General features: G+C 37.7%; 3 protein-coding genes across 3 annotated transcripts in view; 1 reads left to right on the top strand and 2 right to left on the bottom strand.

The window, feature by feature from the left end:
• The window catches only part of mis18bp1 (MIS18 binding protein 1), a 16,999-nt gene extending 11,207 nt beyond the window's left edge, over positions 1 to 5,792 (bottom strand). Inside the window, exons 1-6 of the mRNA XM_015058765.1 lie at positions 4,847 to 5,792; positions 3,652 to 3,789; positions 2,647 to 2,927; positions 1,377 to 1,450; positions 389 to 510; positions 206 to 296 (exon numbers count right to left, since the gene is read on the bottom strand). Of these exons, the coding sequence (XP_014914251.1) occupies positions 206 to 296; positions 389 to 510; positions 1,377 to 1,450; positions 2,647 to 2,927; positions 3,652 to 3,789; positions 4,847 to 5,612 (1,472 nt within the window). The 5' untranslated portion in view covers positions 5,613 to 5,792. The remainder of the gene's footprint in view (positions 1 to 205; positions 297 to 388; positions 511 to 1,376; positions 1,451 to 2,646; positions 2,928 to 3,651; positions 3,790 to 4,846) is intronic.
• A 590-nt stretch (positions 5,793 to 6,382) lies between these two features.
• LOC106963707 (serine protease HTRA2, mitochondrial-like) lies at positions 6,383 to 11,913 on the top strand. Its single transcript, XM_015058760.1, has 8 exons — positions 6,383 to 7,083; positions 7,685 to 7,889; positions 8,734 to 8,928; positions 9,925 to 9,957; positions 10,225 to 10,333; positions 10,420 to 10,489; positions 10,560 to 10,655; positions 11,516 to 11,913. Exons 1-8 carry the CDS (start codon positions 6,620 to 6,622, stop codon positions 11,679 to 11,681), a joined length of 1,338 nt encoding a protein of 445 aa, XP_014914246.1. The 5' UTR covers positions 6,383 to 6,619; the 3' UTR covers positions 11,682 to 11,913.
• Positions 11,914 to 11,922: 9 nt separating this feature from the next.
• Positions 11,923 to 22,592, bottom strand: LOC106963702 (hypoxia-inducible factor 1-alpha-like; the record flags this gene model as incomplete). Its single annotated transcript, XM_015058752.1, has 14 exons — positions 11,923 to 13,388; positions 14,558 to 14,648; positions 14,725 to 14,824; positions 15,410 to 15,666; positions 16,334 to 16,456; positions 16,533 to 16,738; positions 17,085 to 17,410; positions 17,502 to 17,649; positions 17,844 to 17,950; positions 18,030 to 18,226; positions 19,475 to 19,584; positions 20,267 to 20,351; positions 21,059 to 21,210; positions 22,376 to 22,592. Coding segments are annotated over 14 exons (2,283 nt in total), but the record flags the coding sequence as incomplete, so codon positions are not given.
• Positions 22,593 to 22,931: the final 339 nt, after the last annotated feature.

Raw genomic sequence — 22,931 nt, forward strand, 5'->3', positions numbered from 1 at the left:
GGAAAAAAATCCAGATGTTTCAAAAATGAAATCTTCAAAAACCCAGAATTTCACTTAAAATGGAAAAACTGGAAAGGTCACGCCACCAGTTTGGCAGTATATCAGATATCTAAACCAAAAAAACGAATCAATAACTATAAATATCGACTGATATGAAACTTTTATGCTGTGATACTTTTTTTAGCCATATTGTCAAGCCTCTTACTCTTTCGACTCCGACAGAAACGTCTCATAAATTGCCTTCCAGTTTGAAGGGAAGCCATTCACAAACTTCTTCAAGAACTTCTTTGGAAAATCTGAGGGAACGAAGAGAGAGAATCAAGAGAAACTCACTTTCTTTTCTAAAAGACAATTAAAGCGGCCATTACGATTTGGTGTTAATTCCTACCAGAGGCGAGTTTGATGTTCATCGGTCCCATCAGGATGTACACCCTGCCGGAGACGGTCTTCAGCACCGATCTGGAGATCCGCTCAGTGATGACGTTGCTGTTCCACTGAATGTTCTCCTCTCTGGGAGGAAAAGAGAAACAAAATGGAAGCGTTCACTCTAAAATCTCACCGCTAAGGTACGAAACAAGGCTGGGCGATAAAACAACTTTATCGATTTATCAAATTTTTGGTTTTGAAGGTTAAACTTTGAGAAAATCCCAATTTCTTTTCCCCACCAATGCACTCATTGGGTTTCCATAGTACAGCGTAATGTCAGCACGCACAAGGCGGCCATCTTGTTTTACAGCTTCTATTTATTTAGACTTTGAATTGAGGTCAACGCTACAACGAAATACAAGGGAAATACGATTTTATTTTTTTACTCTGAGATTAAAATCACAATATTACAAGAATAAAGTCATATGACAAAAGAATCGAAATGGTATGAGAAGAAAGTCATAATTTTACCAGAAGAAAGTCATAATTTTGCCAGAATAAAGTCATAATTTTACAAATACTTCGACACAAAAAACAGCAAAAGATTAAAATGAGGAATGCTGAGGATCTTGTGGGTTTTGCAAGTTTAACAGATAAGAAAATACTAAATCTTTTAACACATCAGCATCAAAATATCACCAGTAGCAGGATCTTAAAGTGATGGTGCAAATAAACGTATCTATTATGAAGAATAAGAACACAAACTGAGCTGCTCACTCTGTCCAAGCTTTTAAATGGCAAAATTGCATCTTTATTTTCCCAATATTATGAAGTTATTCTCATAATTAAACAAAAATCCTCGTAGCCTGGCCTTAACACGCCATTGTACACCTCACAGAAGGGATGAGTGAAATAAAATCTACTTTTTCAAAATATTTTGTCAGAAAAAAATAGGAGATTTTATTTTTAAGCCGTATCGCCCAGCCCTATTGTGAGCGACGGACACTTACACGTGAATCCCGTCCACAAACAAACCCTGACGATTCCTTCTCAGGAACCACTTCCTGAGGTGAATCACACTCTCCTGTAGAGAAAAATAAAATACACATCTGATGATGACAGGAGCTACGTGATGAACCGAATAGCAAAGAACTGATTTGATATAATATTTGGAAGAATAGAGCATTGAACGTGTGTATCTGCAGTAACTGTGATGCTGTGTTGTCATGTTTTCCTTAAACCCAAATGATGACAAAGTTTTGTAGTATGAATAAAAATGAAATAAATCTGAGTAACAAATTATTAAGTTTTCGTTTCTAGGTCAAGTTTTTCCTTTTTTCTACAGTTTTTCTTTTAATTTCTTCTGTTTTTCTACTTTTAATTCATGCTTTACTTTTTTCCCAGTTACTTGTCCTTCTTTTTATTTCCTTCATGTTTTTATTTGCCTATGTTTTCTTTTTTACTCTACTTTACTGTAATTGCCATCATTTGTTTTGTTTTACTAGTTTCTCTTCTTTTTATTTCCTTGATGTTGTCAAATTACTTTGTCTAGTTTCTTTTTAAAATTTCTCACCCTTTTATGAGCCTTTGAGTTTTTTGCCACTTTTAGTTCCCATTTTATTAAATTTTTATTAAACAATGCGTCATTGATCCCAAAGGGAAACCAAATGTTGTTGTAACCAGGTCACAATAACATATTTTGCTGGACGATAAATTGTCACAGAACTTATTGAAATAAATGATAATAATGTTGTTTTGAGAACATTTTCAAGTGGTATAATAGTAATAATGGCATAAGAATGCAATAACACATTCTCAAAGATAATGAACTTTAAATTCTAATGAACATTTAACACTAGAGCTGGAGGCCATTTGAAATGTTCAAAATAAATAAAACTACACAAGCAACAAATAAAATAAATGGTGAAGTCTCTGTAAACAAAACTGTCTTAAAAAAAGGGATAGTTGAGACCAAAGCACCAAACTGATGATAAGTTATCGAAGAACGAGAGAGAAAAGAGAAAATCGATAAATCAAGAAATGAAAGTTACTGAGTTTCATGCGATTAATTGATTTATTGCTTATTGTTACAGGCCTAATTGTAACTCATTAATTCAAGCTTCTTCAAAGACTTGTTGAGGCCGCTGATGGCAAGAAGGAGCTCCTGTAGCAGTCTGTATTACAGCGTTTTTACAGGAGCCTCTGACGGAAGACTCTGTTTTTCTATGACCTCCTCTCCTTCAGTTATTGAACATTAGTTTGTCTTCTGCTTCTACTTACGAATGGGAATTTCTTCTGCTTGGGCCAAACGTTGCGTCTGAACACCGCCTCGTCTTTCTTCGGTATGGAGATCTGTGGCGTGTTGAGCACCAGCGGGTCCTCCAGTAAAACGGTAGGGGAGGGTGAAGCAGGGATCGGAGTGTCCTGCGAGGTTTCTGACCGACTCTCTGGTGTCTCCGCTTGGTTCTGGTTCACAGCAGTATTCACTGAGGGAACGTCCTGCACGTGCTCCATGTGATGAGTTGATGAGACGTCAGAGTCGCTAAACTCCTGCAAGTTTCCTAACAGAAGAAAATGTCATAAGGGGAAAATAATCTTTTATTTATTTTCAATAACTCAAAGTGAATTTTACATATTGTATGGATTCACTCCACACAGATTGCTGCATTTTTAAGTGTAATTTTGATGATTATGGTTTATGCAGAAAACAAGAATGTTAATTAAAACCAGAGCAGAAACGAATAATTGGATTAATTGTGATCAGTCGATTATCGAATTGTGATCAGTCGATTATCGAAATGATTGTTAACTAATTTTGTAATAGATTAATCATTAACTGGAGCATACAGACTTAAAGATAAACACACTCAGAGCAGTAATTAAGCACAAACTGTACAAACACTATAAATACTGTGTAAATATGTTTTACCAAAAACTCCTCAAGTGATATAGTTTTTGGTTCACCTGGTTCAGATTTACAAACGGAATGCTATATTATTGCATTTTAGGCCGTTAAATGTTAATTTCTTATTTTAAAAAGGGAATTGAATTGTTTATTTACATATTTTAATGTATTTCTATGATTGGATAAAATAGACTGAAGTGGTTAATGAAAAATCTGTAAAATGTTCCAATTTCCTATCCGATTAACCATCAGAATAATAAATTTGAAAAATAATTGTTAGTTGCACCTATAAATAATTTTTTAATTAAATTATTGATATAAATTAAGTTTCACTGATAGTCTGTGGTACGTTATGGCTGTGGCTCAGGACTCGTACGTACTCTGGTTCCCTGCAAAGAGCTCCCTTCTGCTGCAGGTTTCAATCTGCTGATGTTCCCGTTTACTTTCCCTTTCCTTCATCAGAGCAAATAACTTGGCGGGAGACATTGTGGGGCCTGTATCCAGAATAACAGCTGGCCCTGTTCAAAACAAAGAACAACAACATTATTTGTTTTCATCCAAGAAATAATAACAAGCAGAAAATATGGTGTTATTACGCAATTAGTCAAATGACAAATTAAAATAATCTCAAGCTTTTGCTCTTTTCTCTCTTTCTACCAAAGTCTGGATGATAAACGTCTTCACTCTGGCCTGAACTTGGCCTCTTTTGTTTACAGGGACTTCATAATTGATTTTATTAGTTGTTTTTTAAACTTATTTTTGATATTTAAGACCATTTTCAAGTAATATATTAGTAAATAATATAGCATAAGAATGCAAGTTCACTTTGCAAAGACCAAAAAGGTGTACTTCTGTAAGTAACACTTAAAACTGGAAGATATTTCAAATAAAACACAACAAACAAACTTTTCCCTTTCCTTTATCAGGGCAAATAACTTGGCGGGAGACATTGTGGGGCCTGTATCCAATAATAAAACAAAAATAAAAACCACACACCACCAAAACAATAAATAAAATGGATTATGAAGTCTCTGTAAACAGAACTGCTCTTCAAAAAATATTAATTATCAGAATGGAAATTAGTGAGCTTATTTTAATTTATGATGCGATTAATAGGCTGGTCCCAATAAGCAATAAATCAATTAATCGCATGATAAATTAAAACAAACTCAATCATTTCCATTTGCATAATTTATCATTTTTCTCTCTATCAAAAACTGGTCTATAAAAGTCTTCAGTGTGGTGCTTCGATCCCAACTAACTCCTTTTGTTGAAAGACTATATTGTTTATAGAGACTTCATCATTAATTTTATTAGTCGTTTTGTTTATATATTTTGGATATTTAAATTACAGTATTACAGTTCCAGTGTTAAATGTGCGTTAAAAATTAAAGTTTATTGATCTTTGAGAATGTGTTCTTGCATTTTTATGCCTTTATCGTTAAGTTATAGTTATATAGTTATAGTTTGGTAATAGTACCAATACAACAACATTATCGTTTATTGCAATAACTTCTGGGACAATTTATCGTCCAGCAAAATGTGTTATTGTGACAGGCGTGGGGAATAACTCACGTTTGAGTCCATTGGATCCTGATTCTTTTGGTTCTGGGAATCTTTTAAGATTACCCCAAACCAGTCTGCGGGGGTTGCTCTCAACGCTGTCCCCAAAGGCAGCAGGTCTTCTCCTGGCTTGAGGTGGACCTGAGTCCTCGGTGGTTCTGGAGGGATTCTGGGTGTCATTCAGATCCAGTTTCCTCTTCCTCAGTCTGTTCTTTATGGGGGAAAAGACGCAGCATGGAGATTTGGGATTGAGAGAAAGAGCTTCCTTACTGAACGCGCTCCTCCCGCAAATCTCTCCGGGTTGGATCCTACTGAAACCATCTGGGCTCTGATCGCTGAAGACCCCAGACGGGAGTTGGGACACAGATGTGGACTCCATTAGGACTCTGTTTCTCCGTGTGAACCCACGAAATCTGTCTTTAAGTGGGGATACTTGGTGCAGAGGGACGCGGCTAATCGGATAGTCAACGGTTTCCTCCGGGCTGGAGATCGGCGACAGGGTTACCGCCTGCGCTGGAATTTGACAGGACGCAAACCTGTTGTTCTCCTTCATCTTTTCGGACCAGCAGAACCCCGCGGAGTCCCGATTAAATCCCGGTCCATCGGCCCTGCTGACACCTGCTGCTTTGACTCCATGTCCATATTGCTCTCTAACCTTCCGCATCAGCTCCTTGTCGCCCTCCGCCTCTTTCTGAACTTTAGATTTCAGCTTCGCAAAAATCTTCGCGGGAGACTGAAAGCAGGGATCTTTGCGTTGCAATACATGACACGACGCCATAATCCTGTGGGATTAATCTATTAGATTATTGAACAAAATCAGATATATTGACTTACAGTTAGCCCGCTGTCCGCAATTTTCAAAAAACATTAGCCCCACCCCCTTTGACAAAGTTCCGGTGACGCATTGTAATGCTGCATTCCTGTTCTACTCGGAACTGGGAAATTCCGATTTTTCGAGATGGAAAAATCAATTGTAGCCCCATTTGGGAAACTGGGAGCGATTCGTGCAACCAGTTACGACTTATAAGACCGATTTCACGCTTTAGTAGCATCAACCGTAGTCCATCCAAGTGGTCTATCCAAGCCCACGGCTTAAAAGCCGAGGATCGGATGGACGCAGCAGCCAGAGATTCTGTCTATTTTACAAGGCACACATGTAAAAGTCCATCTAAAACCAATGTTACAGGTAGCGCCTCCAACTCTAAACTCAACAAAACTAAAATTGGTGTTTACCCATGAAAGTAACGCTTAAGAATACGTTTGTAAGAGGTACTGCAAAATGTGTAGCCATCTTAAAATTCCGACTTCTTCACAAATTCCGACGTAAGTTGAACCGAGCATTACAACAAAACGTCTCTACGCCATACTCATACTTTTTTTCTTAAATGAAAGACTATATAATTTAATTCAGATTTAATTTAGAAAAGATGTTTACAAGAAATGTGTTTTTAGTGTATTTAGTTCAAACATAATTATTCTGAATAAAGATAAAATGCAGTTGTTTGTTTATTCCTGCAGAGGGCAGTAAAACGCGCAGCCACATTTATTCGACAACACGAAGAAAAGCCTTTCATATCCGGGGTAAGGTTCCTGTTATCCTAGTCGTGAGTCGCTGAGAGTCATTCAGAGTTGGGGCGGATTTCAAGGAAAAGTATTTTTTTTAAAAGTTATTCCTGTCACCACTTGTGACGCGGATGTTTTTATTTGTCCTGAATAACTTTTTGTTTTAGGACAGAAAGTGTGCTTAGCTGTAGAAAGTGCTGAGCTGTGACCGAGTGATGCAACATGGCAGCAACTGGCAGGTTTCTGTCAGCTGTTATTAGGATCCACGGCCGTGGACTGGACACTGTGGGACAGAGGACACTATCTTGTCTTCCATCTGTGCTGATCGGAAAAGAACCAGAGACAAGCCCACGGTTTAAAAGCCGAGGATCGGATGGACGTAGCAGCCTGGACCACAGAGATCCAGCCTGGAAGGAAGGAGGCGGTCGGTCAGGCAGCTCTGCCCGGCTCAGGTCTCTTTCTGTGGGACTGGGGCTTTGCGGAGCGGCGCTACTGGACCGCTTAAAGGAGGATCAGGTGGATTCAGAGGGATCTCCAGGATCCAGCAGCTTTTTAAGACTTTTTCTGCCCTCTGCTCAGTGCGCCTCCCCGTTTAGACCCGACAGCCCCCGCTTCAGATACAACTTCATAGCTGATGTGGTGGAAAAATCCACTCCAGCTGTGGTGTACATCGAGATCGTGGGCAGGTGAGTGGGCCTGAATAATCCGATTTTAAGGGTCGCGATTCGATTTAGATACGATTTTTGATTCAGAAACCAATTCTTCCTATTCAACTGCCCAGAGATTCTAATTAAATTATGTGACTGACAAGAGGAAAAGACACAATATATTCAAACATATATTTACAGAGGTGGGCAGAGTACCCAAAAACTGTACTCAAGTAAGAGTAGGACTACTTCAACATATTTTACTCAATTAAAAGTAAAAAGTAGCCATCCAAGAAATTACTCAAGTAAGAGTAAAAGGTAAAAAGTCGACCAAGACTTTTTACCAAATACTTTGGTAAAAGTAAAAAACTTTGGTAGACTTTTTACCAATACTTTGGCAAAAGTATTGGGACTGAGTAACTGATAAAATTATTAATCATCTAATATCTAAAAATTACATAATAAATTGGAACAAAATGTGAATTTAAGTCTAGGTTTTTGTATTTTAAAAGACCAGAATGACAATAATTCATATAAGTGAGAAAAAAATAACAAAATCAGGCAAAACAAAATGTTTCCAAATCATTTTCTTTCAATATGAGCTGAAAGCAGCTTCTGTGTTTTGATTTGTTTATTTCAGACATCCGTTTTCAGGAAGAGAAGTCCCGGTGTCGAACGGCTCGGGTTTCATCATCAGCAGTGACGGTCTGATCGTCACCAACGCTCACGTCGTGGCCAACAAGAGAGGCGTCAGAGTGAAGCTAACCAACGGCGACACGTACAACGCCACGGTGCAGGATGTCGATCCCAGCGCAGACATCGCCACCATTAAAATCACTTCAACTGTAAGGAAGGAGTGAAAATATGTGCAGTGCAGCGCTAACAACAAAGTCATTTAGCTTTGATTTTTCTCTTGCAAACTTACATTAATGATTATTTAATAATGATTAATCAGATTTTTTTTTAAATAATCAAACCACTGAAGTCTTCTGTTTACACGGTATTTAGGAAATACATTAAAAGATGCAAATAATTCGATTTAATTTAATTGAATTCTCCTTTGGGATCAATAAAGTATTTTTGAATTACTTTTTATAAATCAAAAACTATAAATTCATTAAATAGCGTTCATTTGTAGCAGGATAGCGAAAATATATTTTTTTACAGTCTGTATACTTTAGTTAATGATTGATTACTAATTTACTTTACAACTATTTCAATAATTGATTAATCACGATTAATTTGATTTAATCATTTCAGTTCCAAAGAAAATAATATTGAACACTTAAATTTAACTCTGTTATCTCAACATGGTATTTTGTATATTTGTAAGTTTTAAACACAGGAGTGGGTCAGGATAAGATTATTGCCAGATTAATCTGGTAATATCAGATTAGCAGATTGTTATATGATAATCTGGATTAGAAATTAAAATTCTTATTATATACTTATTACATTTTTATTTATTGGCAGCAATAAGCCATATGATAATCACTAATCCTGAATAAGAATCCTGGTCATGTCACTAACAGATAATTAAAGTGTAATATTTATCTAATCAGAGATTATCAACAAAATATTGGAGTTCTTTTACTTTCTAAAGAGAAATAATTAAACTCAGTGGTAGAGAAACGTTACTAAAGCTTTTCTTCGCCTCTTTTGTGTATTTTTTTCCACTCTTGTGAGCAGAAACCTTTCCCCACGCTCAAACTGGGTCAGTCATCGGAGGTTCGTCAAGGAGAGTTCGTGGTTGCCATGGGGAGTCCGTTTGCTCTCCGGAACACGATCACGTCGGGGATCGTCAGCTCGGCGCAGAGAGGAAGCAAGGAGCTGGGCCTGTCCAACTCCAACATAGATTACATACAGACGGACGCAACCATCGACGTGAGTGGTTTCAGTATTTATGCTCTTCATTTAGATGTTTGATCAGCCATTTCACTGCAGCGCCGCATCAGGGCCCTAGATAGAAAAAATAAGAAAAGGGAGGGTAAATTTCCACCAAAAAACTGACATTTTGTAGGAAAATCTCAGAAATCTTGAGATTAATCTTAGAATTTTTCTGGAAGAAACAAGAATTATGAGCTTGAAAAGTTCTAGAAAAAATTTAGACATTCTAAGATTAAATGTAGAAATTTTCTTTAAAAAAAAACAAAAAAAAACAAGGACATTTCTGAGCTAGAAAAGCTGAAAATTTTATTAAAAAATATTGAAATTTTTTCTCAAAAAAATTAAGAAATTCTGAGATTAATCTTACAGATTTTCTAGAAAAGACAAGGAAATTTCTGAGTTGGAAAAGTAAAAAATTTTCTAGAAAAAACATGACATTTTTAGAATAATCAAAGAAATTTTCTTGGAAAAAAACAAGAAAATTTCTGAGATTAAAAAGTTGAAAATTCACTAAAAAAAACTACATTTTGAGATTAATCTCAGAAAATTTCTAGAAAAACAAGAGAATTTAGTTTCAAAAAGAAAAAAAATTCTGGATTCCCCCCCCCCAATTTTCTGAGATGTATTTCTAAAAAATAAATCTGACATAAAAAACGTCCTTCTTTGATGTAGACATTTTCTGAAGTAAATTTCAAAGCAGTTTTTTTCTAGCATATTTTCCATTTTTTTAAAAAAAAATTTTTTCTAATTACCTTGCCCTAGTACACCGTCGTATTTCACTGCTTCACCATTTTGTTCCTTTGATGTTGTTGAACTCGTAGGAAATGGCAGCCTTTTCTATGTTTGTACCAGCTTTAATAAGCAGAAGTTTAAAACTGTTTTGTATTATTCATCTTCCACATGTTAATAGTTTCTGATTTGATTTGGGGTTTTTCTGTTCGGTGGATTCTTCTTGTCACATCTGACCCTTTCTTTTGTTTGTGTTTATTTTAGTTTGGAAATTCTGGAGGTCCTCTGATTAATCTGGTGAGTCACAGTTTCTGTTTAAGTATTTGTCACACTCAGCTGGTTATGAGGAAATCACATCTAATCTCCATTAACATCCACCCATCTGTGCAACGGAACAACAAAATACTAAGAGATAAATAATAAATATGTGCAGTTTTATGAAGTCAGTAGAGAATCTCCAGCAGGTTTCAGCTTCTATTTATTTGGACTTTTAATTCAGGTCAACTCTACAACAAAATATAAGGGTCAGACTAAGATTTTCTAATCTTTGTGCATTTTCGTCAGGATGGGGAAGTAATCGGCATAAACACCATGAAGGTCACTGCCGGAATCTCATTCGCCATCCCGTCTGATCGGGTGAAACTTTTTCTGAGTCAAGCAGCAAAAAGAAAAAGTAAGAATACGATACTAAAACAATGTTTCTGTAAAATCAGTACAACAACATCCAGCTGTTTACTGACTCCCTTCCTCGTATTTCAGCCTCTAACGTTGGCGACTTGAGTGTGAAACCTCGGTACATCGGTGTCATGATGCTAACGCTAACACCAAGGTAAAAGCATCATTAACATCCTGCAGTGATGGAGACCTAAACTTGTCTAAAGCTTATTTTCTGTTTCCAGAATTATAGCGGAGCTGAAGATGAGAGACTCGTCTTTTCCTAACGTCAACCATGGCATTCTGATCCACAAAGTCATCCCCAGCTCACCAGCCAGCAGGTAAACCTCCTCTCTGACTGGGGTTGAATATCATCGCATAAGATTGCTATATTAAGGCTGTATATTTTACAGCAGTGTGTCCTTTAAGTCTTAAATTTGTGTATCTAAAATTAAGGCCTTAAAACATAAGTTGACCTTAAATACGTTAATCACAGGTCTTACATTTTGTTGTGGCTGGACTATTATGTTAGGCAAAGTTTGAGTAGCACACATATCTTCATAACATTCTGTGGCTCAAGGTAGGTGATGCTATGCTAATTAGCTGCTAATGTACCCTTGCTAGCCAGCCAGCTAGCTTTTTTGCTATCCTTGATTGTAATGCAGCTAGTTCCTCCAACCGTCCCTTATATTTATGGTACTTTTGGTTTTAATTTTGACTTTCTAAAACATGCCGATGCCCATAAGTTATTTAAAATCACAGCCTTTAGAATGGATGGGTAGCTGTTCAATTGATGGTACACGTCTGTTAGCTACCAAAAAACCCACAGTAGTCACTAAATTTAATTGAAACTGACAAAAACAACTAAAAATTTACAGAAAATCAAACCTTTTAAAATTTGAGCAACATAACTTCAAAGAATAAACAATTTTATTGAAGTTGAACAACTAAGAATGCTATACGAAGAAAAAATAAGCCATAATACCAGAATAAAGTCATTCATAATTTTATTTTCTTAGCATCCGAGATCATAAATCTGTAAAGCAATACAAAGAGTTTGAATAAATCAAACCAGAACTCAAAATATGCTTTACTTCTTCCTCAGATGGTGAGGAAAATCTAACATGTTTTCTATATAATGAAACCAAGATAAAGTTGTAAGTGTGTAATAAATAAAGGTGTTTCTGCTGCATTATTTCAGAGCTGGGATGTTGCCAGGAGACGTCGTGTTGGAGATCAACGGGGTCCTGGTGAACACCTCTGAGGAGATCTACAGGGCCGTCAGGAGCAGCGACACCATCAACATGGTGGTACAGAGAGGAAGCGAGCTCTATAAACTCCAAGTCACCCCCGAATACATCGAGTGACGATGCTGGTGGCCAAACGTTTGCCATGGAGAAAACTGTGAAACTTTATGCATTAATGTGAACATCTTTATTCAGATAGAATGAAAGTTGACGTGTGGACATATATTTGCAGCTTTACTGTTAATTTCCCAAACGGATGTCAAATATTTCTGGGTTTTCCTGCCGATTTCAATATTTGTACAACAAGCAACAGGAAATCATGAACAGTTTTTAAAATAAAAGACTGAAAACAATTAGGATTTTTTTTATTAAAGCCATTTATTGTTAAACAGCAAAAACAAAGCATGAGAGACTCAACACTATGGCAAGGAAGAATGGTATTTAAACTACCATTTAACAGAGCAAATAAGCCCGTCTGGTCACAACTGTTGCTATGACGACAACGATTACACAAGGAAAGAAAAATAGGAAAAATCGCACCTATTCGAACTGCTTTGAGTTCCTCAGACTCGGCAATAAAACATGAAGTCTGTTCATGTGGAAGAGAAAAATAATCCCAATCCTGCATGACGGAAATAAGTGAAAAAAGTGAGTAAAATTGAAGTTTCCCTGTCATATGTACACACACACGCACACACACACGCACACACACACTTACAGTAAAGTAATAAAGTGACATGTACTGGACTGCTACACAGTTAAATGTAATTAGCTCACAGACAGCTATTAAAATGGAGAGAACATTCAAACCAGTTAAGGTTCAGAAAGATACGATCACACTGCAAAAACTATAAGTATTTTCTGCAAATATCTTAGTATGCTTAAATTAAGAAAACTAACTTACAAGTAACTTTTCAGCAAGATGAAAGCTCGTTTTAAGTCTACTACATAATATAACATGGAGAAAATGTCTTGTAATAAGTGAAAATCTACCAATGAAACCAGTGATTTTTATCAATATAAAGGGATTAAATTAAAACTATTTCCTATATCTTGCTGAACATTTACTCGCAAGTCAGTACACTTGAAATAAGACGATACTAAGATGTTTACACTGAAAATGAGAAGAAAAATACTTTGATTTTGTGTTTTTGCAGTGCAGACTTTAGGACTAAAGACGTCAGTTTGGTACTACAACAAGTATGGGAAGAAAAAAAACATTTCCATTAAATCTACATCTACTTTAAAAAGGCTTAATATATATTGCTGGTAATATTTTTTTCTTTAAGAAAATATAAGTTGTGCGACTGAAGCTTACAATACACTGCTGGCAGTAACGCCAGGCTCTGTGGTGACCCGCTGGAGAGGGGTCATCGGTGAAGGCGCCATGTGTGGAGAGACTCCCCGGAGGAGGAGGAAGAGGAGAGGAGGAAGAAATGAGAACGAGTTGACATCTGACAATCCCTCAAACTGAAACCAAGATGCTGCTGTCGCCGTGGAATGCTGCAAATATCACATAAGGTGCACAAACAGCAGCCGGACTAACGTCAAACTCCAACAGATGCATAAATAAATGGCAGTGGGGGTCAAAGGGCAAAAAGTAGAGTCACAATGTGAGGGCATAATTGTAGTGTCCAGTCTAGTCCAGAAGTGAAGTCCTGACTCAGATGACGTGGTCCAGAGCGCGTAGAAGCTCCTCCCCCTGCAGCAGGTACTGGCGGCCCTGCAAGGGGGCGTTCACCTCGCAGTCGTAGCTGGTGAGCTGCGGCAGCGAGAGGAGGGAGCCGCCGCCGTCCGAGGTGGTGCCCAGCAGCCGGCTGGCCAGATCTGGACCGGAGAGAGTCCCGTTAGCAACAGCTAACAACTACTCTGCGGATTAATCGATTACTCTGACAATTAATCGACTATTCCAACGATTAAACTATTCTGACGATTCATTTGATGTTTAATTGACTGTTCTCACTATTAATAAACTGTTCTGACGATTAATTGACTAAATTGACAATCTACACTTTTGACAATCGACTATTCTTATGATGTATTAATCTGACGTTTAATTGGGTTAAAAAATTGGCACACTCCACAAATTTTTCTTTCACCACTTAAGCCTTTTTACAAAATATTTTAAAATCGTTGAAAGTAGAGATGCACCAATCCACTTTTTTCACTTCCGATACCGATATCTGAGGTTTAGTATCAGCCGCTACCTAAAAACTTTGCTGAATTTACTTGTTTTATTTTTAGTCAGACATAAATGTACTGAATTACAAACTTATTTGACAACTCTGCACCAGTACAGTTAAATACACCAATAGCTTCTCAAGTTTGGTCAAAGACATAAAAACAGCTTTAATTTGTTCAGTCGGTGCAATTGGGAGATTAACAGCCAATATAAAATAAATAAATGATAAACTGACAAAAACAATCGACTGGGCAAATGTAAAACTAAACTGCAACAAACTTTCTTCCAAATGGTGCAGGAAATATAGTTAGGAATTATAAATATAATTTGAAATAAGTGATAAAGTATAACATTGTTTAGAGCACCACATAGAAATAGACTGAACAGATCTCCCTTTATGCATCGAGAACATCGTCACTTATACCTGATCTAGAATTTTCTGCAATATCGTGACCAATACGGACACTTATATCGGATCGGTGCATCGCAAATTAAAAGACAAATAAATAATTCAATTCATTAAAAAAAAAAACATTTTAGGGCTTAAATGCAACAGGTGAGTGAAATCGGACCAGGTGAGATTAAAACGAGGAGTTTTTGGTGAAACATTTTCAGACAAACGTCTTAAATGCAAAATGTGTAAATGTTTTGGTTTAATTACTGCTACTGACGTTTTGTTCATTCATCAAATGGCTTTTTTAAGTCTTTATACTCCAGTTAACGATTAATCGATTATTAAATCATTTGACAATCATTTCAGTCGTCGATTCATTACGATATATCGTTTCAGCCCTACGGTTTCCATGTTGTTCACCTGAAGGCAGAAGCAGAATGGTCCTGGTTGCTCCCAGCTCTGTCGCCTTCAGCTTTTTGCCCTTCTCAGGCTGCTCTTGGGTCAAAGATCCCTGAAGACGACAAACGTTAAAAGTTTAAACACCATCCTGTAAAAATGAAGCTCGTTAAATCAACTCCCTGACCAACCTGTTCGATGATCTCCTTCAGTTCACTCAGCTTTCTTTTCCGCTGGACGTTCTGAGCAGCCAGATTTCTGAGAGGAACCTCTTTCTCCGGCTGTGCCACCCTGAAGTTCAACAACATCAGCCGTTACCATGGTTACTGACTGCCGTCTCAGAGCTCTGGTTTTAAGACTACGTTTCCCAGAATTGAAGTCCTCTTGAAATTACTACTATTCTGCTAATATCATGACCTTATTCTGGGACTACTAAGACTTTTATTCTTGTATTATTTCAACTGTACACTCATGTGACTATTCTCGTATTACTGTCTGTATTGTAGTATTATGACTAAGTTTGACCATTAAAATTAGTCGTAAAGTTGACCTGAATTGAAAGTTCAAATGGATAGAAGTTGTAAAACAAGATGGCCGCCTTGGGCGACATCACTCTGAACTATGGAAACCTAATAATTAAAATTTTCAAAAAATAAAAATTTGATTAATCGTTAGACAGTCAATTAATCGACATTAAAAATAGATTAATCAATAAATATATGAATTTATAGATGTCTATTTCTGAATAGACTTCCATAAATGGAGCTGGGAACACAATTTAGAAATAAAGACCCACCAGAAAATGAAGCTTTTCCAGACTGGATGGGAATCAACCGCCCTAAAAGTTCATCTAGAAGAGAAAAGAAAAGTAGTAACCTGTTTGCCGCCACAGTGGCAGGAGGGGGCGTGCCGACGGGTTCTGGAGGAGCCGGAGAAGCCGTGCGACTCTCTGGCGCGCTGAACGGAGAGCTGGGATGGCTGTGGAGCTCCGGTGTGACGAGGACCGGGCAGCTCTCCAGGGCTTTGACTGGTCCACAAGACAGAGGCTCGTCAGGGCCGAGGCAGGGCAGCTGGAAGTCGTCGTCCATGGAGATGTACGGAGCGAACATCTCCAGCTCAGAGTCCTCCATCGCCTGGAGGGGGAGGAAATTCATGTTCATGCAGCTAAAGGTTATTTTCATTATCGATTAATCCAGGAACGTTTTGCTCCTGGAGCCAAAACCGGCAAATTAAAACTACAAAATTCACTAAATAAAAAATGCAGCAGCTTAGATTTGCCCCCTTTTTTTAGTTTTAGATGTCCAATAATAAACAACATTTTCATTTTGGTTGAGGCCTGATCAAAATCATTTCAAGGACCACAAATGGCCCACTTGCCACACTTTCAGCCCCCATGGATTGATCTATCGATTATTAATCGGATAAATAAATTGGTATTCTGTAAATTTTTCATTTATATAATATACATAAAAATGCACAAAAAACAAATTCCTTTTTAAATAATAAAATTGTCATTTATTGCCTAAAATGCAACAACATAGCATTCCTTGATCATTGTTTTTTAAATCTTAAATCAAATTTTTATTTATTTATTCTAACTTTGGCCTAATTACTGCAGTAACCAGGTTATTTCTCAATAGTTTTAGTCTGTATACTGCAGTTGATTACTAAATTAGTTGACAATTATTTCAGTAATCGATTAATCACGATTAATCGTTTCAGCCCTACACATATTGTTTATAATTTCTCATTTACACCCGAGATAAGGAACTGAAAACCACAGAATCTCCTGATCTTTACCTCCGTGTTGAAGGGAGTTTTGGGTTCTGGGTCGATGGCAAACAGCTTCTCCACCAGGTCCAGTTTAAAGTCTGAGTTCATTTCTGTGTCCATGGGGAAAGAGAAGCCCAGAGGATTGTCAACCTAAACAGAAACGGCTGCAGGTCAGTTCCTGTTCAACATGAGGCTCAGGAAGAACTTCAAGAAGTCAGAGTCGTACTTCTGAGGGTTTGTTGGGGGGTTTAGAGGACAGCGCTGGAGCAAAGCTGTTAGGTTTTGCCTCCTCAGCGGAGCTGCTGGCGGGCTCCAGTGGCACGGTGGGCGCCAGAGGAGACAGAGGCAGTGGCAGCTTACCACCTGAAGAGGGCAGCATCACGTCGTTGTAGAGAGGGACGTCCTTCAGCAGGTGAGTCTCTGACTCTGTGCCTGAAAACAATCAGATCGTTTTAACTAACTGGATTGTAAACAGAGTCAGCTGTGCTAAAATGCGAAAAACGATTACTTTAGTAATTGATTATTAAGGCGATTAATTGGATAAATTCTGCAGATTTTCATTTAACCACTTAAGCCTTTTTATGCAGTGTTAGAAATACATTAATAGATGCACTCAATTTCAGACAATTACTTTGTTTTTTCAGCAGATTGCCTGTTTTTTTAGTCTGTATGCTCCAGTTAACGATTGATTGCTAAAGTAGTTGATTTATTTTTTATTTTTTCCCCAATAACCAATTAATGGCGATTAATCGTTTGAGCAGTAAATGTGACTACGCACCGGGGCGGCTGAAGTCCAGGGAGATGATGGTGTCCCCGGCTGCCGGCGCCAGCAGCATCAGGGCGTCTGGATGCCCCTTCAGCAGGTTGTACAGACAATCCTGCTCCTGCTGCTTAATCTCCAGATCCTGGAAGTTTAGGTGCAGCTTCTGCTCCGGGGTCTCCTCCTCCTCTTCCTCATCGTCCGCTTGGACGGCCTCGCTCTTCTTCACTTCAGCCTGGACTTCATCCTGCTGCTGCTGCTCCTCCTCCTCCTCCTCCTTCTTCACCGGCTTCATCTCCTGTGTCTGCTCCAGAGACAGGATCAGTTTCTCCTCCTGGATCCCGCTGCAGGACAGAACGATCAAACCAAACTGAGCTTCATCTCTAGTTGCGTTTTTCAAATTAAAATCTGCCAGTTTTGAAGCGTTTCAGGTACCTGAGCACAAAGTTGACGCAGACGACGCACTGAGGCTGCGAGTTCTTGTTGTTGTAGATGACAGTGGCCTGAGTTTCGACCCACACAAAGCCGCCTCTTTTCGCCAGCATCCGGTACTGACCTGTGGTGACCTGGCCCTTCGCAAACACTAACAACAGAAAACAAGATTCAGATTATAAATGATCATAAACATCAAATCCTGGGGCACAAACAAGGTCATAATCATTATTCCTGTATTTTTTAATTTTCTCTGAGTATGGCACTAATAGTCCGAAGTAAAAATCAAATAAATAACAATAAATTAAAGAGCTGATAAGAAGTGGATGTTTTTGTTGAGCTTACAGTGATGGTGAGTCTTGGTGAGATAGTCTGAGTCCAGCGCATGGTAGTACTCGTACACAGAACGGTTCAGCAGGTCCTCTGGATCGTAACCCATCAGCTCAGTGATCCTGGAAACAAACCATGTGTTGCAGTACCGCCGCTGGGCACCAGATGTCGCTACTGGACCATGACAGAAACAATCCTGACCTCTCGTCGCAGTATGTGAACTTCATGTCCATCGTGTGGCGGCTGAGGAAGGTCTTGGTGTCCAGAGGAACCTCGATGTTGGAGGGGTGAGGGATCGGGTCGCAGATCAGAACCAGGTATGGCACCGGCGGCTCCTTGTGGCCGTTGGCGCTCTGCTCGCTGCTGTGAACGCGCACGTGACCCGAACAATGCAGCACCTGCAGAAAACCACAGGAAAGTCAAAGATTTCTCCTCAAACAGCTTCAAAACTAACATGGAGGATAAATGAGCCGGGCTAGGACGACTTTCAAGTGGTCAAAAGTCTGGAAGAACTTAAAAGATATTTTTGAAAAAGTTTCGATTAGGACTGAAACAATTAATCTTATTAATCGATTATTGAAATGACTAATTTAGTAATCGATTAATTGCTAAACTGCAGTATGCAGACTAATAAAACTGTAATTTGCTGAAACAACACACCCAGAGAAGTCAGTAAGTCAAAACTGTATAAAATATATATGTATTTTTTTCACTTAAGACAAAAAATGTAAACATGTTCTACCCAAAACTTGACATAATTTTAGCTTCGTTTGGCTCAAAAAATATCTCACTAATCATCTTTTGATTTCCAATAAAAAAAAAAATTAATCCTACAAACACCCAGTTATCTTACAGATACAGAGGAGCAGCTCGATCTGCAGAAAGTTTTATAAAACATAATTCATATTCACCACAACTGAAACAGTTTCATATCATCAGGTTTTGTGTAGGAATTAACTACATTTAGTTACAACTTCTCGAATGGTTTGGAAAAAAATTACTTTTACTCCATTGTACTTTTTACTTTAGTAAAATTTCTGGATTTTCTACCCACTGAATGAAGAACAAACATGTTTTAACCAAAAGTCCACCAGACCCAGACACACACCTGCAGTTTTTAATTAAAAGAAACTGATTTGGAAAAACTTTCTCTAGCCTGATTTTTTGTTATTTATATAAATTATTGTCATTTTGATATTTAAAATACCAAAATTTCCACAAAACTTTATATTTGGGTAATTTTTAAACATAAAATGATTGATAATTTGATCAGTTACTCAGTACTTGAGTAGACTTTTTACAGAATACTTTTTATTTTTAAGTAATTTCTTGAACAGCTACTTTTTGCTTTTACTTTAGTAAAGATATTTTGAAGCATTTTCTGTTTCTTGGGTAATTTTTGGGAACTCTACCCACCTCTGGTTGTTATGCAGCTCCAGTTTTGCAGCCATGACAGCTGCAGTGAAACAGAAAAGCTTCAAAGCACTTTCTGAAAGCTTAATGTGATTTTTGAGAGGATAACCGAGTTACCACTTCAACCTGAAGCTTTATTAAAATCCTCCTTTTCAAAATCTAATCAACCTGCAGCAGGAGACAGATTGCTTAAATCTTTAATGCTTCTCTGCAGGTATTTCTCTTTGCTTTACCTTCCACGTGGCGGACTTCACGTTGACGGTGCGCCCCCGGCTCGTCAGCGTGCATTTCATCCGCAGAAAGAAGTTGCGCTCTGTACTCGGTTCCTTGACTTTCTTGGAGCCTGATGGCACAAAAAAAAGAAAAGAAATGGAGTCGGTTAAGAGTCGTAAAAGAGCAACGAGGGTTTTTATCTCCAACTACCAACGGTTTTATGGGTTTTCTTTACAACTGCAACCTGCTGATCTCGTTTGCATAAAGAGAAGACATAAAAGTTTAAAGGCTTTGCTCTGTGGCGAGACTAAAAAAAGAAAAACAGAAAAAGGAAGTGGAGTTGCAGCTACAACTCTGTCAGATTTAAATGAGACCTGAAACTAGAGATGCACAGATCTATAATCTATAAGTTTGATCCCTAAGGGTAGATCTATTCAGTCTAGTTCTATGTTTCATGCTCTGATTCATTATTTCTAATTTCACTTTTTTTAACCATTTGAAATAATGTTTGTTGGTTTATTTTTACGTTTTGTTTTGTCAGTTTCAGTTTATTGATACAACTAATTCCACTGACTGAACAAATTAAAATAGATTTTTTTGAGGTTATTGGTGCATTTAATTGAGCTGTACTGGTGCAGAGTTACCAAATAAAGGTTTAATTCATTACATTTAAAAATAAAACAGGTTTCAAGTCAATCCAGCTCCGTTTTTTCTGTATTGTATTGGATGGACTGTTTTAAATGTCAGATATCTGCATCGATATCGGAAGTGGAAAAAGTGGATCGGTGCGTCTAGAAGAGAGACTTGCTCACCGCTTCTGTAGACCAGCATCTCTCTCAGCTCCTCCTGGTCACAGGGATGCGTGAAATCAAACACGCTGTGTCCAATCAGGTCGAACTGCAACATTTCAGGCAGACATGAACGAGTTATTTCACCTGCACTGCAAAAACACAAAATCTTACCAAATATTTGGTCTAATTTTTAGTGCACCTGAAATAAGACAAAACTGACCTATAAGCAACTTTTCAGAGTTTGTTTTAAGAATATGCATCCTTACTAAATGTAGTAAAAGTCAAATTATTGTTAGGATTTTAGTAATTGCTAAGTAAAAATAGATAATGAGGTCTTGCACTGCGAAAACGCAAAGTCTTACCAAGTAACTTTGGTCTAGTTTGTAGTGCAAATATCTCAGTACACTTGAAATATGTAAGCCAGAAATACTGGCTTGTTTCAAATTAATAATTCCTTAATATTAATGAAAAAGTGCTGGTTCCATTGGCAGATTATTTCACTTATTACAAGATATTTTACCCATGTTATATGCAAAATAATCTGCCAGTGGAACTAGGACTTTATTTAATCAATATAAAAGGAATTATTTTATTAAAATAAAGCTTCAATGTCTTGCTGAAAAGTTATGTATAAGCAGGTTAGGTCTTATTTCATGCTTCCTAAGATATTTGCACTAGAAACTAGACCAAAAATACTTGGTAGGATTTTGTGTTTTTGCAGTGTTTATGACCTTGAAGTGTTGGAAAACATGAATCATTTGGTCTCCATTTATTTCCCAGATTTCAACATAAAGTCACGTGAAACGGACCGACCTGTGCCAGGCCGAGGCACTTGTTGACGTTTTCTGAGATGTAGATTATGTCTCCGTCTTCAGACAGAACCACCAGGAAGCCGTCTAAGGCCTTCAGGTAGGAGCCGTTTAGCTGGATGTCCAGCTCTGTTGTCTCCTCTGCCACTGGCTCATCTGGAAGAGATAAGGAGGCAAAAAAAAAAATAAAAATTAGATTATGCAACTGTAACCAGAAACTGAAACGTTTACTCACATGGCGCTGAAATAACCGACTGATTTATCTGCAGAATGAAGATATTTGAGTTGATTTTCTTGGTTATTTACATTTAAACGTGTAATTAGTGTGTCAATGTTGGCCAACTTGAATGAGTTTACTGTGATTTTTCTTTTTTTAGTTTTACCTTCTTGATTATACACAAAATTTTAATTAAATCTATAAATCCTTAAAGATCAAAAACATGAAAAAAGATCTTGGACTGCTGTCTTATTAAAAGAAAAAACAATTTTAAAATTTTTATGGTCGAGTTGTTGGACAGATTTTTACTTTGTGGTCGGAGGGCCGATCAGAATCATTAAATGGCCACAAACGGCCCACGGGCCGCACTTTGGACACCCCTGCTCTATGTGATCAGGGCTTATACTGAGATTACTTTGCAGTTAACTGAATTTATTTATAAATTTTTGTTTTGGGCTCTAAAGAATCTCCAAATCGAGTTAATTTTGAGAAAACAAACTTTTATCTTGAGAAAACCATCAGGAAAAATATGGAAAACATCCGCTCTGCTTCTGTAGCTTTGTGGTTAGAAACCATAACAGCCAAACAAATTCTGATTAGAATATTAACAAAAATAAATATAAAAAATCTTAATGTATTATCTAGCATGTTTCAAAACAATTTATTTGCTTTCTCATTTAATTTTCTGACCTAAAAACTGATTTTAAAAATATTTTCTCTTTATGAGAGCACAAAAACTATAAATAAAAGTAAATAATATGATTAAGTGGATTTACTGTGTCCAGTTTAGTCAAAATAATCAAATTTTTTCATGTCTTTGGTGCCAGGAAGAAGATTATTTCTGGACCTTTGACAGCAGCGACATTCAGTCATAGAAAATCATTTTATCATAAAAAAATACGTTTAACTCCATCATGACATGGCGACATCAGCCACATCACCTTTGACCCCAGCTGTTGACTGAACCATGGAGTCTGCTACCATCTGCTCTACAGGTTAATATGGATGAGTAAGAAAAGAAATGCAGATTCTGCGTTTGTAATCATAGCCGCTGAGCCGAATGTTTCGCTCTGATGCGTTGGCGCTCCGCCAGCGGCTACTGACCGATGCAGAGCAGCTTCTGCATGCGCAGGTAGCTGATGGTCAGCCTCATGACGGAGGCCTTGTCCAGGTTGGAGCTGGTGCTGTGGGGGATGGGCAGCTGCTTGGACAACTCGTAGAAAACCTCCGACTCCTTCCCGCGACGGCATCGCGCCGCGTCCCTCGACTTCTCCTTCCTGCGCTCCGAACTCACCCTGCGTGGAAAAACGCCGTGGATCAGTCACAAAAACACGTTCCGGGTTCCTCAACGAGTTTGGAAAGACGCAGAAAATAATCGACTCTACAGAGAATCGCATTTCCTACTCGATTCAAAATGCTCAAAGAACAATTTCAGAAAATGTTTAGTATATTGAAGATGGCATTATGCATCCACTCACCCGCTGTTCATATCGCAGATAATTATTTGATATTTTGCTATTCAAGAAAAAGCCAGGCAGCTAAGCTAACCTAATACACAAACCTATTTTGTTTAAATATAAATTGACAGAATTAGATGCAGAATGGAAAATAAATCGATTAAAATGAGCTCAATAATTTCCATTTGCATAATTTATTGTTT

The sequence above is a fragment of the Poecilia latipinna genome, unplaced genomic scaffold (assembly GCF_001443285.1).
Source record: "Poecilia latipinna isolate Pla-1442-1.1 unplaced genomic scaffold, P_latipinna-1.0 Scaffold1570, whole genome shotgun sequence".
NCBI lineage: Eukaryota > Metazoa > Chordata > Actinopteri > Cyprinodontiformes > Poeciliidae > Poecilia > Poecilia latipinna.